This window comes from Vipera berus, assembly GCF_964194415.1.
Source record: "Vipera berus genome assembly, chromosome: 5".
NCBI classification, from domain to species: domain Eukaryota; kingdom Metazoa; phylum Chordata; class Lepidosauria; order Squamata; family Viperidae; genus Vipera; species Vipera berus.
In genome coordinates this window covers 53876206-53894669 of record NC_138207.1, presented here as the reverse complement: position 1 = coordinate 53894669, position 18464 = coordinate 53876206, and the positions used below count along the sequence as shown (strand labels likewise).

At 42.1% G+C, this 18464-nt stretch overlaps 1 protein-coding gene across 1 annotated transcript in view; it reads left to right on the top strand.

Moving 5' to 3' along the window:
• The window catches only part of LOC308668562 (guanylate cyclase 2G-like), a gene marked incomplete at both ends in the record, with an annotated part of 51746 nt that overhangs the window by 13837 nt on the left and 19445 nt on the right, over positions 1 to 18464 (top strand). The window contains 3 exons of the mRNA XM_081328567.1: positions 210 to 376; positions 826 to 975; positions 15905 to 15988. Of these exons, the coding sequence (XP_081184693.1) occupies positions 210 to 376; positions 826 to 975; positions 15905 to 15988 (401 nt within the window). The remainder of the gene's footprint in view (positions 1 to 209; positions 377 to 825; positions 976 to 15904; positions 15989 to 18464) is intronic.

Genomic DNA, 18464 nt, shown 5'->3' with positions numbered 1-18464 from the left:
AATGTAGAAAAGCTTCATCCATAATTCTCATTGCCTTGATTAATTCTAAATTCTATGTTTATAACAAGGTCAAACCACTTTTTGCAATTATTTGATAGATTTGCTGTCCTAAAACATAATTCACAATTTTTGTATCAGATGGCATGCTTCATCAATCCTGAGCTCATTCTTCCTATTCCATAATGACTTGTACTATTTTTTGTCATTAGAAGGTACAGCTCTGATTGTTATGATCATTCTCCTGATAACAACCATATTGGGGACCATAGGTGTGACAATATTTATGAAGATTTATAAAGGCAACCTTCAGAAGCAAATCAGTGATATTGGATGGAGAATTAACTATGAGGATATCATTCTTCTTAATGATAATAAGGTAAACTGTTACATGCTGTGATGATGAATGGTGGGAAACCATTGTCCAACACAACTATTGGACACAAAGTGAGGGGAAAAATAGCACATATTAAACTGAAACTGAAACAGAAATATGAGGTCCATTCTAATTATTCTTAATGATGCCATCCATTCAATAAATTGGAATGAAATGTATTTAGAGAAATCAGTGGTAGTCTTATTTCTTTTTTCTAGTTCAAAGATATGGCAAAACCCCAAAAGTTTCTAATATCATGGGATGGAAGACTCAATAACATTGTTTTGGGTTTTCCAAAATCAAGACTTTTTATCTTAACAGGATGGATTAGATTTTCTCCTGTGATCACAAAGCCCTTGGCATTGTCTAGAAGAGTAACTTTTTTGATGCTAATCGGAGATTTGTTTTGACATCAGAATCTCTAATATAACATTTTATATTCACTTTGAAAGGAAAAATGTGATCTGCCTCAACCAAGCACATCAGAACCTGAAGAAACAGAAAATGTTGGGGCACATTTGTTTATCTCCAGCAGTAATTATTCTTCACTGAAAGACAAGCAAGGAAAGGAAGATTTTTTCACTACAGTAGGAATGTATCAGGTATGTATATAGATATCCCAACTATAGTACATGCATTAGGAAATAAGAGTACATCTCTTTAATTTCTGTTGCATTTAATAGTATTTCCATTATTTACAGGGCACAAGCTGCCCAGCAATATAAAATACAGAATAATTCATGGGATACTAGATAGGATTGGGAAGGTGACATCTTTGATTTTTGTTGTTGTTAGTTGCGAAGTCGTGTCCGACCCATCGCGACCCTATGGACAATGTTCCTCCAGGCCTTCCTGTCCTCTACAATCTTCTGGAGTCCATTTAAGCTCACGCCTACTGCTTCAGTGACTCCATCCAGCCACCTCATTCTCTGTCTTCCCCTTCTTCTCTTGCCCTCAATCTTTCCCAGCATTAGGCTCTTCTCCAGTGAGTCCTTCCTTCTCATTAGGTGGCCAAAGTATTTGAGTTTTAGCTTCAGGATCTGGCCTTCTAAAGAGCAGTCAGGGTTGATCTCCTCTAGGACTGACCGGTTTGATCGCCTTGCAGTCCAAGAAACTCGCAGGAGTCTTCTCCAGCACCATAGTTCAAAGGCTTCAATTCTTTGGCACTCAGCCTTTCTTATGGTCCAGCTTTCACTGCCATACATTGCAACTGGGAAGACCATAGCCTTGACTATACGCACTTTTGTTGACAGGGTGATGTCTCTGCTTTTTAGTGTGCTGTCTAGATTTGCCATGGCTTTCCTCCCAAGGAGCAAGCATCTTTTAATTTCTTGGCTACAGTCCCCATCTGCAGTGATCTTGGAGCCCAGGAAAATAAAATCTGTCACTACCTCCATTTCTTCCCCATCTATTTGCCAGGAATTGAGAGGGCCAGATGCCATGATCTTGGTTTTCTTAATGTTTAGTTTCAACCCAAGTTTTGTACTCTCCTTCTTCACCCGCAACAAGAGGCCCTTTAGTTCCTCTTCACTTTCTGCCATTAGAGTGGTATCATCTGCATATCTTAGGTTGTTGATGTTTCTTCCGGCAATCTTAATTCCAACTTTTGATTCATCTAGCCTTTCTCATGATGTGCTCTGCATATAAGTTAAATAGGCAAGGCGACAGTATACAGCCTTGCCGGACTCCTTTCCCAATTTTGAACCAATTAGTGGTTCCGTGTCCAGTTCTCACTGTTGCTTCTTGGCCCACATATAGGTTTCTCAAGAGACAAATAAGATGGTCTGGTATGCCCATCTCTTTAAGGACTTGCCACAGTTTGTTATGATCCACACAATCAAAGGCTTTAGCATAGTCAATGAAGCAGAAGTAGATGTTTTTCTGGAACTCTCTAGCTTTCTCCATGATCCAGCGTATGTTGGCAATTTGATCTCTAGTTCCTCTGTCTCTTCGAAATCCTGCCTGTACTTCTGGTAGTTCTCGATCCACATACTGCTGGAGTCTAGCTTGTAGAATTTTAAGCATAACTTTACTAGCATGAGAAATGAGTGCAATGGTGCGATAGTTTGAACATTCTTTGGCACTGCCTTTCTTTGGAATTGGAATGTAAACTGATCTTTTCCAATCCTGTGGCCACTGTTGAGTTTTCCAAATTTGCTGGCAAATTGAGTGTAGCACTTTTACTGCATCGTCTTTTGAATAGCTCAGCTGGAATACTGTCACCTCCACTAGCTTTGTTGTTGCTCAGCTTTTCTCAGGCCCACTTCACTTCACATTCTAGGATGTCTGGCTCGAGGTCAGTGACCACCTCATTGTGATTATCAGGGACGTTAAGCTCATTCTTGTATAGTTCTTCTGTGTAATTTTGCCACCTCTTCTTAATCTCTTCTGCCTCGGTTAGGTCCCTGCCATTTTGGTCCTTTATCATGCCCATTTTTGCATGAAACGTTCCTTTGATCTCTCCAATTTTCTTGAAAAGATCTCTGGTCCTCCCTATTCTATTGTTTTCTTCTATTTCTTTGCACTGTTCATTTAAGAAGGCATTCTTATCTCTTCTAGCTATTCTCTGGAATTCTGCATTCAATTGGGCATATCTTTCTTTTTCTCTCTTGCCTTTCGCTTCCCTCCTTTTCTCAGCTATTTGCAAAGCTTCCTCAGACAGCCATTTTGCTTTCTTGCATTTCTTTTTCTTTGGGATGGTTTTAGTTGCTACCTCTTGTACAATGTTGCGAACCTCTGTCCATAGTTCTTCAGGCACTCTGTCTATCAGATCTAATTCCTTAAATCTATTTGTCACCTCTACTGTATATTGAACAGGGATATGATTTAATTCATACCTGACTGGCCTAGTGCTTTTCCCTACTTTCTTTAATTTAAGCCTAAACTTTGCAACAAGAAGCTCATGGTCTGAGCCACAGTCAGTTCCTGGTCTTGTTTTTACTGACTGTATAGAGCTTCTCCATCTTTGGCTGCAGAGCATATAGTCAATCTGATTTCTGTGTTGACCGTCTGGTGATGTCCATGTGTAAAGCCGTCTCTTGGGTTGTTGGAAAAGAGTGTTTGCTATGACCATCGTATTCTCTTGACAAAATTCTATCAGCCTGTGCCCTGCTTCATTTTGTACTCCAAGGCCAAACTTGCCTGTTATTCCAGTTATCTGTTGGCTTCCTACTTTAGCATTCCAATCCCCCATCATGATAAGGACATCATTTTTGGGTGTTAGTTCTATAAGGTGCTGTAGGGCTTCATAGAACCGGTTAATTTCATCCTCTTCAGCACCGGTGGTTGGGGCTGTTAGGTGATTAGTGCCAGCCATTGGCAGTTCCCCAAAAGGGTCATCAGATGGAGGCAAAGAGGTTTCTTTGCTTCCACTGATGAGCCAAGGGTCCCAGACCCACAGCCCCATTGGCGAGAGAGTTTTATGGTCAAGGAGGGGCCAAGACCCCCCATAAATACCTCTGCACGAGGGGCTGCTCTTTGTTCTCCTTTTTCCAGTCTCCAGTTCTATCTCTACTCCTAACCTCTATTTTAGTCATGTAATCCTAGCTTGTTTTGTTTTATTTTATTTCTCTCTCACATGCAGGCATGAATGCTTTCATGCCAAGTACTTCTTTCTCTTTGATCTATCATGAATAAAGCTAAATATGATTGCATCTCTGCGTGATGCCTTTGCTTGGAAGCTCCTTTAACGATTCATTGTGAGTCCACCTCACAAGTTGGTAGTCAGAGGATGGTTTAAAGGAAAGCTTCCAAGCCAGCCAGGAACTAACCAATAAGATGTCTGGAGGACCCGGCTCCAATCCATTTATAACAGATGGCAGGACTTCTACTATCGTGACCAGGAGTCATCGATCGAAGACAGCCTCCCTGCCTACATCCAAGACTTCAGTCCCTGATGCAACCTCAGCTGCAGATGAAAGCACAAATGGCCTTCATCCCGTCAGAGGATCCAGCAGAGCGTCTAGGACCCCTTCACTTGCCTCTCTACAACTGAACGCCACAGAGGAGAGCATAGAAGGATTACAGACTGTCCAAGGCTGCTCAGATGCTGCAGAGACGGACCTGGCTGAGACCAAACGCCGCGTGAGTAAACTGACTGCACAGGAACGTGAAGAGCTGCTTAAAGAGATCCTTGCAATGCAGGAGGAGGGAGGGGCAGCCCAGGGAACAGCTCAGAAAGCCTCAGAACCCCTGGTGAGCCCCTCCCTAGAGACCACGAGGCCCCCAAATATGGCGCCCGCCTCCCTTAGTGACCCTGGGACCCCAAGGCTTTTGGCGCGAACCCGCCCCCCCAGCTGTGAGCTACAGCTCCCTGGGGCAAGCGGAAACAAGATGGCTCCGCCCACGTGGTCTGGAACAGGAAACAAGATGGCAGCCCCCTATAAGCCCACACGGTCTAACAAAGACTTGATTTCTTTAAGTCTGGAAAGCCAGCAATCCCTGGCTTCCAACCAAAATAGCCTGCAGTCCCTGGCGTACAGCAGAAATGACATGCAATCCCTGGCTTCCAGCCAAGACAGCATGTATATTAATGATTTCTCCCCCCCACAAAGCCTAAAATGCTATGATAGCAATGAGATCTGCCCAGCCAAAACTGTTACAACGGCTCTCCAGACAGCAATGCAAGCTCTGGCCACTGCCTTAGAGGCTAGCAAGACAGCGGCCAAGCAGACGTCGGGGGTGCCCACCCCCCCTCCAAGGCCTCCCATCCTCTCCCCAGGGCCCAACTGCCGGGGGGAATCCAGCCTGCAGCCTCCCAACAATCAACCCCCGAGGCCTCCCACCTTCTCTTCAGGTCTTCATGACCAGCGAGGGCAAAGAAAAACAGACAATGATGAAAATCCATGTGCTTGCAGCAACAAGAAAGGGATGCCGGCCGGCAAATCTGGGCTCCGCCCCCCCAATGCCTCATGGGAAGAAGGGAGAAACCCTGAACAACGCCCTCCCCCGGGTCACATGGTTCCCGGGCACGCCCACCTGGAGTCAATAAGTACTCAAGAAAGGATTCCCTCCTCGACCACTAGAGGGAACCCTTTCACTGAAGGACTCACTTCAGACTTAAGCATTTTTCCGCTTCCTTTTACATCAATGGACATATCAAAAAATTTTGAAAGTGGGTCTGATAAGGACTCTATTCCTGTAACAAATTTGCCAAATGATTTTAAAAAACTACAGCTGGATGGGGAGAATTATAGCAGTTGGAGTAAAGATATACAGCTACATCTCTTAAAGAATGGGATTCTACAAATGGTTCGGAACCCCCCCCCTCCCCCATGGGGACGTCAAGAAGAGCTGCGACACTTGCAGGCTTATTCTGCTCTACTCAGTTCTCTGGACAATAACTTGTTCCCAAGCATTCCAGCTGGTCTCAGAGCTGCTGAGGTCTGGAAACTGTTATACAATTTATTCAACAGCAATACCATTGGTTCCATCACCAGATATACAACTGAGCTTTATACAACCAAACTGAAGTTTGGTGCCAGCATGCCTGAACATCTTGCAAAATTAAAGGCACTCAGGGCAGAATTGATTTCCAGAGATTTTCCTGTGTCTGATGTGAGCATGCTCTCCATAATTTTTACTTCTCTAGACAGGAGTTGGAGCAATTTCATTGTTTCACTCGAAGCGGTCAAGAGGGAAGACATAAATCTGTCCTACCTCACAGGGAGACTGATCGAAGAAGATCGGAGAAGGAGAAATGCTGGAGAATACGCTAGAGTCACCACTCAGCAAGCCAGAAGGGGGCGCCACAACTCAGAGCAAATTAATGCTCTGCTTAAATGTTTCATCTGTGGCTCTGAGGAGCACCTCAAGAAAGACTGCCCCCATCAACATCAAGCCCCTAAACGTGGTCCCAATCAAGTAAGAAGCAAAGGGGGAGGAAAGGGGCGTGGCAGGGGCAAAGGAAATTCACTGCATACTTGTTCCCTCACCCCCACAACAAGGGCTGATAGCTCCACTGACTTATGGTTACTGGACTCTGGAGCTTCTTCTCACATTACTAATATGAGTCAAGGTTTTAAAAGGTTAAAGAAAATTAACTCATCTGTCAAGGTTGCAAACGGTGACACTGCTCCAATTGTTGGGGAGGGTTTTGTTTCTCTACCTGGACTTGGCAAAGTTGAGGGTGTCTTGCACGCCCCTTCTATAGCCAAAAACCTTTTGAGCATCACCAAATTGTGTGACGATGACAAAGTGGAAGTCCTATTTCGCAAGGGGGGAGGTCATGTCACCCGGGACCAGAAGGTCATTGGAAATATTACAATAATAAATGGCTTGCCATATTTTTCTCCCAAGCCACCACAGCCTGCCCCAAGGCTTTCCAAGGGCAGTGTGGGCAAGAAGCCTGAATCTCAGCAGGCACCTGCAGCACCACTCAAAGCAACCAGAGCCAAGAGAGTGTCAATAGGGAAGCCAATTCACGATAAGTGCGCCCACTTATTGCACAGAAGGCTGGGTCATGCAAGCTTCCCTGTAGTTAAAAAGATGGGAGAATTTGCTGAGGGAGTCCAGCTCAAGGACTGTGACGTGTTTCTGGACTGTGCCATTTGCAAGAAAACAAAGAGAAAGGCTGCTCCTATATCAAAGGTGTCATCCCGTAAGACTCAACACCCTTACCAACTAGTACATGTTGATTTGGTTGGGCCTTTTACACCATCCCTAGGAAAGAAAAGGTATTTTCTCACTGCCGTTGATGATTTTTCACGTTACGGTCACGTGTATACTCTCACAGAGAAATCTGAAGCCTTTGACGCCATAAAGTCGCTGTACAACTTCGTAGAGACTCAGTACAAGACCAAGATCGCACAGTTGCAGAGCGATCGCGGGGCTGAGTTCATGTCTCAGAAGTTCCAGGACTGGGTAAGGCGTAAGGGCATCCGCCATTTTCTAACTGCACCGTTCACCCCGTCGCAAAATGGTGTAGCTGAGAAAAGGAATGGAATCCTGCAAACCATGATGCGTAGTCTGATTGCAGACGCTAATGTCGCAGAATCATACTGGGGGGAGGCAATTCATTATGCCAATTACACTTTAAACCGCACCTGGAGCAGTGTCGTGAACCAGACCCCATATTTCCTGGTTCACGGTAGGAAACCAAATCTGGCACATTTGCGTGTGTTTGGCTCCTATGCATGGGTACACATCCCCAAGCAGCTGCGGAAGAAGGGGAGATCTGTTTCCCAGAGACTAAGGTTCTTGGGCTATGCTCCTGGCTCCAAGGCCTATCGTTTCCTGGGAGAAGGGGGCAGGCCTGTAACTTCCCAATCTGCCTCTTTCGAAGAGGACTCCAATTGGACTCAGATCCACTCAAATGATCTGAGCCCATATGCCAACCGACCCAGCAAGGACACCCCGACCGCGACATCACCAGAGGCGACCTCGTACCCTGCCACCGACGAAAGTGAGGAACAAGACGAAGATGCGTCCAGTCCCATGGAGGAAGACACACCGTCTCCACCCCCAGCGACACCTCAGAGACCCGCGGAAGAAAAGAGCGGTGAGTGGCAGAAGGTAAGGAGGTCAAAGCGGTCCAACAAGGGGGTCCCGCCAAAGAGAATTGACATTGGCCACATCGCGTCTGTCAACAGCGTTGTGGTCACCCCAAAATCCTTCTCTGACATCCAGGAGCTGCCCATCGAGGAGCAGGAGAGATGGCAGCTCGCGATGGAGAAGGAAATGCAGAGCTTAAAACAACTCAAGGTCTTCACCCCCCAGCAACCCCCAAAGGAGAGGAAAGTCATTGGCACAAGGTGGGTTTACAAGGCCAAACCACTTGCCAATGGCCTCTACCTATACAAGGCCCGTTTGGTAGCCCAGGGCTTCGCTCAACGTTATATGGAGGACTACTCGGAGACTTACTCTCCAACCGTCCGGGCAGAGAGCGTCAAGGCCGCCCTCGTGACTGCAGCCGCTCTGGGAGAAGAAGTCTTCCAATTTGACATCCAGACGGCTTACCTCCACGCCAACTTGGACCGGCAGATCTACGTGAAGGCTCCTCCTGGCTACCAGCAAGAAGGGGGAAATACATGGTTGCTTCACAAAGGGTTATATGGTCTTAAGCAGTCAGGGAAATTATGGTATGACTGTCTTAGAAAGAGTTTAGAACGAGTTGGTTTCTCAGAATCTCATGCAGATCAATGTGTTTTCACACGCAATTCCAAGGGAACCACAGAACGGGTGTTAGTTTATGTGGACGACCTATTATATGTAGGGCCTAACAAGGAAAGGTGTGATGAATTTGCCAAGGCCCTGGAAGAAAAGTTTACTCTGAAGTCTTTGGGGCGGGTTGACAAGTACTTGGGTGTGCATATTTTGGCCACTAAAGGGGGGTTCGCTCTATCACAAAAAGAAAAGATAGAGGAATTACTGGCCAAATGCAAAATGACAGAATCCAATCCTACGCATAGCCCAATGCAAAGCGACTTTTACAACCACACCCATAAGGACGGTCCTGAGTTCACAGATAACACGCTCTACAGATCTGTGATTGGCTCCTTGCTATACATCAGCAATTGGAGCAGACCTGACATAGCTTTAGCTGTGAATCTATTGTCCAGGCACGTGGAACACCCAAAGGAATTCCACTGGACTGCTGTCAAAAGGGTGCTCAGATACCTAAAGGGCACAGCTGATGCTCTTCTCATGCTAGAACCAGAGAAGGGGAAGACGGCCCAGCTCTCCGCTTACTCAGACGCAGACTGGGCTGGCGACTCCAAAAGTAGACGGAGCACTTCTGGTTTCCTCATATTGCTAAATGGCTGCCCAATACATTGGCATGTTAGGCAGCAAAAATTTATTTCTTGCTCCACGGCCGAGGCTGAATTTGCTAGTCTGTCAGACACGGCCAATGATTTGACTTGGTTCAATGAGCTGATAACAAACATCTGGGCATCTCCCCCTCTGCCCATCCAAATTCTAGAGGACAACACTGCCGCAATTGCAATCTCGGAGGCTTATGCAGTAGGCTCCAGATCTCGCCATATAGACATACGCTATAAAAATGTCAGGCACCTTGCGAAAGAGGGTTTTATACATGTTGAGCACTGTAATACAGCTGACCAGATAGCTGATCTGTTTACCAAGCCTGTTCCCGTTGACCGGCACAACCTTCTGTGTAAGCGTTTGTGTTTGGCCTTCTGAATGTTTTCATACATGTCTATGACACCTGCTCGCCCCTTACATACATTCACTGGTCCCTGTCATTGGCTGGCAAGAAGGGGAATTGTTAGGTGATTAGTGCCAGCCATTGGCAGTTCCCCAAAAGGGTCATCAGATGGAGGCAAAGAGGTTTCTTTGCTTCCACTGATGAGCCAAGGGTCCCAGACCCACAGCCCCATTGGCGAGAGAGTTTTATGGTCAAGGAGGGGCCAAGACCCCCCATAAATACCTCTGCACGAGGGGCTGCTCTTTGTTCTCCTTTTTCCAGTCTCCAGTTCTATCTCTACTCCTAACCTCTATTTTAGTCATGTAATCCTAGCTTGTTTTGTTTTATTTTATTTCTCTCTCACATGCAGGCATGAATGCTTTCATGCCAAGTACTTCTTTCTCTTTGATCTATCATGAATAAAGCTAAATATGATTGCATCTCTGCGTGATGCCTTTGCTTGGAAGCTCCTTTAACGATTCATTGTGAGTCCACCTCACAGGGGCATAGACTTGGACTACTGTGATATTGAATGGTTTGCCTTGGATTCGAACTGAGATCATTCTGTCATTTTGAGGATTGTATCCCAGTATTGCTTTTCCTACTCTTTTATTGACTATGAAGGCTACTCCATTTCTTCTGAGGGATTCTTGCCCACAGTAGTATACCTGATGGTCATCTGAATTAAATTCACCCATTCCTGTCCATTTTAGTTCGCTGATACCTAAGATATCGATGTTTAGTCTTGTCATCTCTTGTTTGACCACGTCCAGCTTGCCTTGATTCATGGATCTTACATTCCAGGTTCCTATGGAGAAAAAATCTTTACAGCATCGGACTTTCCTTTCACCACCAGACATATCCACAGCTGAGCATCCTTTCGGCTTTGGCCCAGTCGCTTCATTCTTTCTGGAGCTACTAGTACTAGCCCTCTGCTCTTCCCCAATAGCATATTGGACGCCTTCCGACCTGAGGGGCTCATCTTCCAGCGTCATATCTTTTTGCCTTTTGGTACTGTCCATAGGGTTTTCATGGCAAAGATACTGGAGTGGTTTGCCATTTCCTTCTCCAGTGGATCACTTTTTGTCAGAACTCTCTGCTATGACCTTTCCGTCTTGGGTGGCCCTGCACGGCATAGCTCATAGCTTCATTGAATTATGCAAGCCCCTTCGCCACGACAAAGCAGTAATCCATGAAGGGGCATCTTTGATTAGCCTTGTAGAAATTGGAATTAAATGAAGTTCTTAGACTATTGTAAATGCAGTGTAGAACTGTATACCATCTAAATCCAAATTATTGGATGATATGTTTCTGCAAAATATTTTAGTGACTGTGCATAGACAGATTATTTATACTTTTATTGTATTTCTACTTTGTATCTCACCTAAAGCTCTCTGGGCAGTTTATGAAACATAGTGAAGGGAAATGACCTGGGATTTCTTTCAAAACATTTGTATAAGCCTAAGAAAAGATGAATGGAAGAAACTTTCTTCATTTGTATAATTGTACAGGGTTGTACAGTCCTTGATTTATAATCATTTGTTTAATGGTCATACAAAGTTATGATAACATTGAAAAAGCTGACTTAAGACTAGTCTTCGCACTTACAACTGATGCAGTGTCTCTGGGGTGAAATGATCAGAATTTGAATACTTGGCAACCAGCATATATTTATGTGGTTGCATCATCCCAGGGTCACATGATCACTATCTGGGACTTTCCCAGGAAGTTTCTGGCAAGCAAAATCAATAGACAAAGGCAGATTTGATTAACAAGTGTATGGTTTGTTTAACTATAGCCAAAAAAAAAACCTTGTAAAGTTGGGCATGACTCACTTAATAAGTAGATCACTTAGCAACAGTTCTGGTCCCAATTATAGTTGCAAGTCAAGAACTATCTTTTCTAAATGGTTATTCAAGCCCTGTTGATTCTTTCCAGGACACATTTTATTCCATGAACCATTTTACATCTAATAGACCTGTAAAATAGATTTTTGAAAATTTAAGAATTTAAGAACTTTAGAAAAGTTAAAATTTGTTTTGTTCCATCCTGGCATTTTAATATTTTTTTAGGGTTCTCCTGAAATTTCCAAGTATCCCTATATAGGTGGTCCTCAATTTACAACAATTCGATACAGGATTTTGGTCATAAGCCAGGATGATAATTAAGCCAGTCACTATGTGACCTAAGTCAATTTTACAACCATTTTTACCACAATCTTAAAGTGAGCCACCAGAGTTGTTATAAGAAATTGGTTGTTAAATGCATCCAGTAAATCCAATGGGTGTTTTCAGCTAAAGAATAGTTAAAAAAAAGAAAGAAAAAAATTTATGGTCACGTGACTGTGGGTTGCTGCAGTTGGTCCTAAATGAAACAAATTGTTGAGTTCTTGAAATGTGGTGACGTGACCATGGGCAGGGGGCAGCAAAATGTTTTATGATACTGTAGTAAGAAGTACTTGATAGGCATCGTTTCCAAGGCTATCATAACTTTGAACAGTTGTTAAACAGCCAGTCATTAAGCAAGTATTACCTGTAATTAATGTTGTCTTCAATTTAACCAGTTATTTCTATTAATTCTTTAGGTATATTTAGCTTCTCTTTAATTCTCATAAATTTGAATTTCTCTTGAGAAGATGATCATACTTACAATAATTACTAAGCAATAATTTTGCTACTCATTTCTGCTATGCTTTTATATAAAAATATTGCATTTTCTGCTCACTTCCGATTACAAATTTTATATTTGGAGAAAATATAGTAACTTTTATAAATACAGTTTTCTGACGTTATTGGAGATGTCATTCTTCTACGGAACAGATTTTTATTAAACCTGGACTCATTCTGTAAAATACAGTCCAATTCCAAGTTATTGCACAGTAACATTTGAAACAACAGCAAATAAACACTTACAAAAGTAAACGTCTTTATTGCATTGAGATGGCACTTGAGAAACTCATGATCCAGTGGTTTTGGGATATTAAGGCATAATTTTCTCCTCACCCCCAAGACTCCCTATGAGCTACTTGCCATGCCTTAGGTCCAAACAGGCCCTTTCCCACTCCCATTGGGTCCTCCGAGGCCTTAGGCCTGATTCCCACACCACCTGGCAAAATGCCCTTATCTCGCCACTTATCCTTATCTCTCGAAGCTCCATGGCCTTCCAGAGCACTGGGATGACTTCCTTCTTTGTGTGGCTGAATGGCATACTTCTGAAAGCCTTTTTGTCTTGCCAGTAAAATGGTGACTGCATTTGGGTAGTTGCTGTATGGCCTGGAGATAAACTGCTTTTTTTTGCTGCTTAATAAGTTCTGCATAGTGCTGCAGAAGCTTTTACAAGCACTGTTGAAACCTTTCTATAAGGCAGCAAAATGAAGCAGTTTGTCTGGTGGCCGCCATGTTGTCCCCAGCCATTTGTGGGAGGAGGCAAAATGGCAACTGCATTTGGATCCCCGCAGCATGACCTGGGGACACATGACCTGCCCTCCTTCCATAAAATGAGGTCCTGAGAGCTTCAGAAAATAAGCATGGGCCATGATGGTTGTGTGGGGAGGAGACTCAAGTACTGCAGGCTTCTGGTGGGATGGGAGAGGAGGAGAAAGGAGGAAGGGCAATAATTCTCTGAGGGATTGTAAGGACAAATGCCTGCTGCTGCCGTCATAATTTTGAAATGGAGTCCTAAGTAGTTTTTTGGGGGGATGTTTGATCATAATTTTAAATGTTCATTAAATGGCCTGTTGTACCTTGAGAATTTTCTATATAGCAATAATTTTCATTTTAAATCAATTTGAATGAGAGCAATTTCAAACTAAAAATATGTCCAATAAGTAACCAGAATGCATTTCTAAACTAAATGTCTAGGCAAGAGGTTTTTTTCCTGGATGGGGGGGGAGCTTTATTTATTTATTATTGTGCCCATTCCCATAGATTCTAGGCAGTTAATGATATAAACAGATAAAATAATTTGCCAATCCCCATAAATACAAAAAGGTAATTAAAACCTACCAAGGAATACAAATACATGGCCTCAATTTTCTAATCAGAGAAGACATTCCTCCAGTGCAAGATGAAACAAACAATTATTCAAGATTATCCTGATGCATAGGAGGGATGAAATGGATTAAATTTCTACTGGGTGTAGCCACCAACAATGCCTACCTCTAAGGATCCATTATGTGATATCTTGGACAGATAGGACCTTAGACAGAATTGTCAGACTTTTGAAGTAGACCAGGACAGGATTACATGTCTGCTGATTTATGCGGATTTATTGTTGTAGGGTAAAATAATGGAATCATAGTAGCCTATTACAGTTTCCCTCTGTCACCTTTTATACCAGAAAGAATCAAAGCATGTATATCTTAATTTTTTTTCTCCTTTTCCAGGAGAGAGTTGTTTATTTTCCATAATTCGTCCTGCATACTTTATCAACATCAACTCTGAATTAACAGAATTACAGAATAACAGAGTTGGAAGGGACCTCTTCTAGTCCAACCCCCTGCTCGGGCAGGAAGCCTTATACCATTTCAGACAAATGGTTGTCCATTTTCTTCTTAAAAATTTCCAATGTTGGAGCATTCACAACTTTTGGAAGCAAGTTGTTCCACTGATAAATTGTTCTAACTGTCAAGAAATTAGTTCTAGGTTGCTTCTCTCCTTGATTAGTTTCCATCCATTGCTTCTTGTCCTGCCCTCAGGTGCTTTGGAGAATAGCTTGACTTCCTCTTCTTTGTGGCACTGCTATCATGTTACTCCTAGCCCTTCTCTTCATTAAACATATCCAATTCTTTATGTGTTTTAGCCTCCAGTTCCTACTCATCTTTGTTGCTGTTCTCTGCATTCTTTCTAGAGTCTCAACATCTTTTTTACATTGTGGCAACCAAATCTGGATGCAATATTCCAACTGTGGTCTTACCAAGGCATTATAAAGTGGTATTAACACTTCACATGATTTTGATTCTATCCCTTAGGTTGACTTAATCTTCTTCGTGACAACTCCTTAGATATTGGAATACTGCTATCATGTCACCACTAGTCCACTGCTAGGACTAAATTGGCTTTTGTGGCAGCTGCAGCAAACTTCTGACTCATATTTAAGTGATAGTCCACTAGGACTCCAAGATCCCTCTCACAATTACTGTCATTGAGCCAGCTACCACCTATACTATACCTGTACATTTGGTTTTTCTTGCCTAAATGTAGGATTTTACTTTTTTCACTATTAAATTTCATTTTGTTAGATAGTGCCCAATGTTCAAGTCTGACAAGATCCTCCTGTAGCTTAAGCCTATCTTCTGGAGTGTTGGCTATTCCTGCCAGCTTGGTGTCATCTGCAAATTTGATGAATTCCCCATCTATCCTCTCATCTAAATCATCGATGAAGATGTTGAAGAGTAGTGGGCTAAGACAGAGCCTTGAGATACCCTTCTGCATATTGCCCTCCATGTAAATGCAATTCCATTGAGGCCTACACATTGAGTGCAGTTGGTCAGTCAGTTATGAATTCATTTGGTGGTGATACTGTCTAACCCCATTTTTCTATCTTGTCAAGTAGTAGGTTATGTGGTGAATTCCTCTACAGGCAATGGTCCTATTTTATCTAGCTAGATGGGCAACAAAATATAGGAAAAGGTGGCCCCCTCAGCAGGTCTGAAATTATGTAGGACCTTCAGGGTAATCACCAACACTTTAAATCACATCCAGAAGGAAATTGACAACATTTGCAGCTCCTGATGTTGCAGGGTGACCTAAGCATATCAAGATAACCAATTCTGCACTCTGCACTAACTCTTATTTCTGGATGTTCTTCATGCACAGACTCACATAGAGAGCATTGCAGTAAATCCAACTAAGAAGTGACTAAGGCATGAGAATGAGCAGGACCTGTAGCCCAGGAAAGCTTGATATAGCCAGAAATCTAGATGTAATTGTGCAAAAGCTGTCAAATAAAACCCCTTTCATAGTTAAAAATATAAAGTCCCTAAAATTGTTGGATCTTCAACTCCCAAATCAGTTTGTCTTGTAGGGATTAAGTTAACCTATTCTTTCCCATCCAGATCATGAAGGCCTTCAAGCATTGGGTGAGCACTTACACAACATCACCTGCTCAGCCTGGGAGTGGATGTCTAACAGAGCACCATCAGCATATTATTTGTGCCAACATAGGACTCCCCTAGTAGTTTCATATAGATGATGATAAGAAGCTGTTAGACGATATATCCATTATGCACTCCATAATGGAACTTCTATTTTCCCATCAGCACCTTCTGGAACTGACCTTTCAGGAACCAAGACAGTGCTGCTATTCCAAAATGGTTTCTATGTTAAAGCAAAAAAAACTGTTTCATTTTTTAACCTTTTGTTTGCCCATTTTTGCTTTTGTTTCAGGGTTTTCTTGTCGCTGTCAAATTCATTGATGACCAAGCAGATGCCTTGGTTTGGACATCATCAGTTCTTCAAGAGATTCAAATGGTATGTCTATTCATTAATTCTTTTAAAATCCTCTGTTGAAAATCTGTGTCTTCTTTAAATCTTCAGATTCTACAGATGAATTTCAAACTTGAACCCAGGGTAATAAACTGGGCTAGTAATATCTGACTTCCTACTACAATTAAGTATTACTACCTAGGTCACTGCTCTATGATTTAATTTTGAAATTTACTCCTAAAACCTCAATGGTTTTAATGAAGTCATACAAAATTAAATACTGCACCTTGATTTATTAGAGGTGCTAGGCACTTTTGTGATAGAAGATTATTTGAAAGAAAGAACAGCAACATTACAGGAGTTCATAGTAGCTTGTCTACATTACTATCTTCTCCTTTTACTCAAATGACCAATTGTCATCTCCTTCAGCTCAGCATTTCATTTCATTTCATTTATTTGATTTCTATACCGCCCTTCTCCCTAGGGACTCAGGGCGGTTCACAGGGCATATATAAATAGCTATACAAAAATTAAAAGAGAATTAAACCATGCCCAATTAAAATACAACAATGATAGAATAATAAAAACCAATTTAAAAAACCCATATTCCCCATCAGGCCAGACCAGCTAATTCAAACAAGTGGGTCTTCAACCCGCGACGGAAGGATCGGAGGTCCGATGCCATCCGGAGCTCAACCGGCAGTTGAGCATCATCTTAGCAAGGGAGCATTCTGCTAGCAAGATTTCCTCTAGTAACTTCTACTGTTGCTCAGCTTAATTATCCTCAGTTACAATGATTTCTTTAACTTTAAAATCATCATGTCCAAATTATCTTCTTCTCTAATGGAAAAAAGAATTAAAATACAGATTTTTTCCATTACAATGGATAAAATTTATTTGACAATGTAAGTGACAATTCTGGTAAAACATTGATAAGTTTGATAAGCTGGTATATTGAAATCTTATTTGGTAAGTGTTCTTGATAACCAAGTGTTCTTGATAAAAAAATGCTGTGAAAATAACAATAACAATAATAATAAAGTTGGAAGGGACCTTGGAGGTGATCTAGTCCAACCTCCTGCCCAGGCAGGAAACTCTATACCTTTTCAGACAAATGGCTGTCCAGTCTCTTCTTAAAAACTTCAAGAAACACAATCATCTTAAAAACTTCAAGAAACACAATCCCATTCAGAACCAGAGTCATATGTCTATCAAGATTGATTGACTTCCTGTAGAAGTAGATGTAGATATAGGCTGGGGTCTGTGCAGAAGAAATTAAGAATAGATAACCACTAATCAGTCATTATTTACTACAGATGAGAGAATTGAGACATGAAAATCTGGTGGTCTTCTATGGGATATGTCCAGAAGTTCCAAATATCTGCATTGTAATGCATTATTGCAAGAAAGGAAGCCTAAAAGTAAGCATTATGCCACAAAAATGGCTAAAGATTAATTATACAGTATTTTTTTTAAAAGGTCCATTTTATATATTTCATATTATGAAATACTTACCTTTTGGCTAATATCAAGTCTATAACTAGGGGTGTCAAACTGCGGCCCATGGACCAGCTGCATCATATGGAGGCTACACCCACCTCAGCTCTGGCAATGCAAAAAAAGTTGTGATACGTCGCGATATGTCATGTGACACGAGTTTGACACCCGTGCTATAACTCTTTTCCACATATAACACTGTGGAATTTTTGTATGACATATCTAATTGGGTCAAAGTGATGAGAATATATGTTAGCTCTGTCATATGAACAGAAACAAGATTAAAGAAAATTGTCTGGCTGCCAGAATAAGGAGAAAATCATATGCCATTCTGAAAAAGAGATTGCCCTAAATATTCAGTCTTTAAACATTCAGCCTCTTTCCCAGTTTTACTTCTGGCTTATCCCTTGGCTATATAATAAGGGAATGATGTAGGAAATCCAGTTACTCATGCTTTCTGTAGTGGTCTAAAGTGATTGGAAGGACACTGAAATGGTCACTTTTCCTTTGGGCAATGGCAGTCATACCCTACCTACTAGCTGATAATCATACTTTTTCCTGGAGAAGCTATTGATACATATTCAGCTTTATTGCACAAACATGGTCAGCGTGTAACCATGTCACTCCGGAATGAACTATTAATGTATATTATTATTATCTAATTAGGACACAGTATTATAGAATAAGAATTTGAATCTTGCTTAATCTTCTTTCTCAACTAATGCTTAGATAACAATAATATACATGTAAAGCATGCACTCTTAATAACTCATCCAGGACTGACATGGTTACACACTGACCATATTTGTGCAATAAAGCTGATTCTGCAGCCACATAAATCCTGCTCAGGCATGAATTCCTGTTTTGGAAGAAGGAATTGAGCCTCAACCTAATTGGCAGACTTACAACAGTTCCAAATGCATTGGACTGATTCTTTACCTTTCTTTCATGGTAGATCTGGAGACTACCAAGAATTGGAAACACTAATAGTACTTGTGTTCTGTTATTGGAGAAATATCACCAC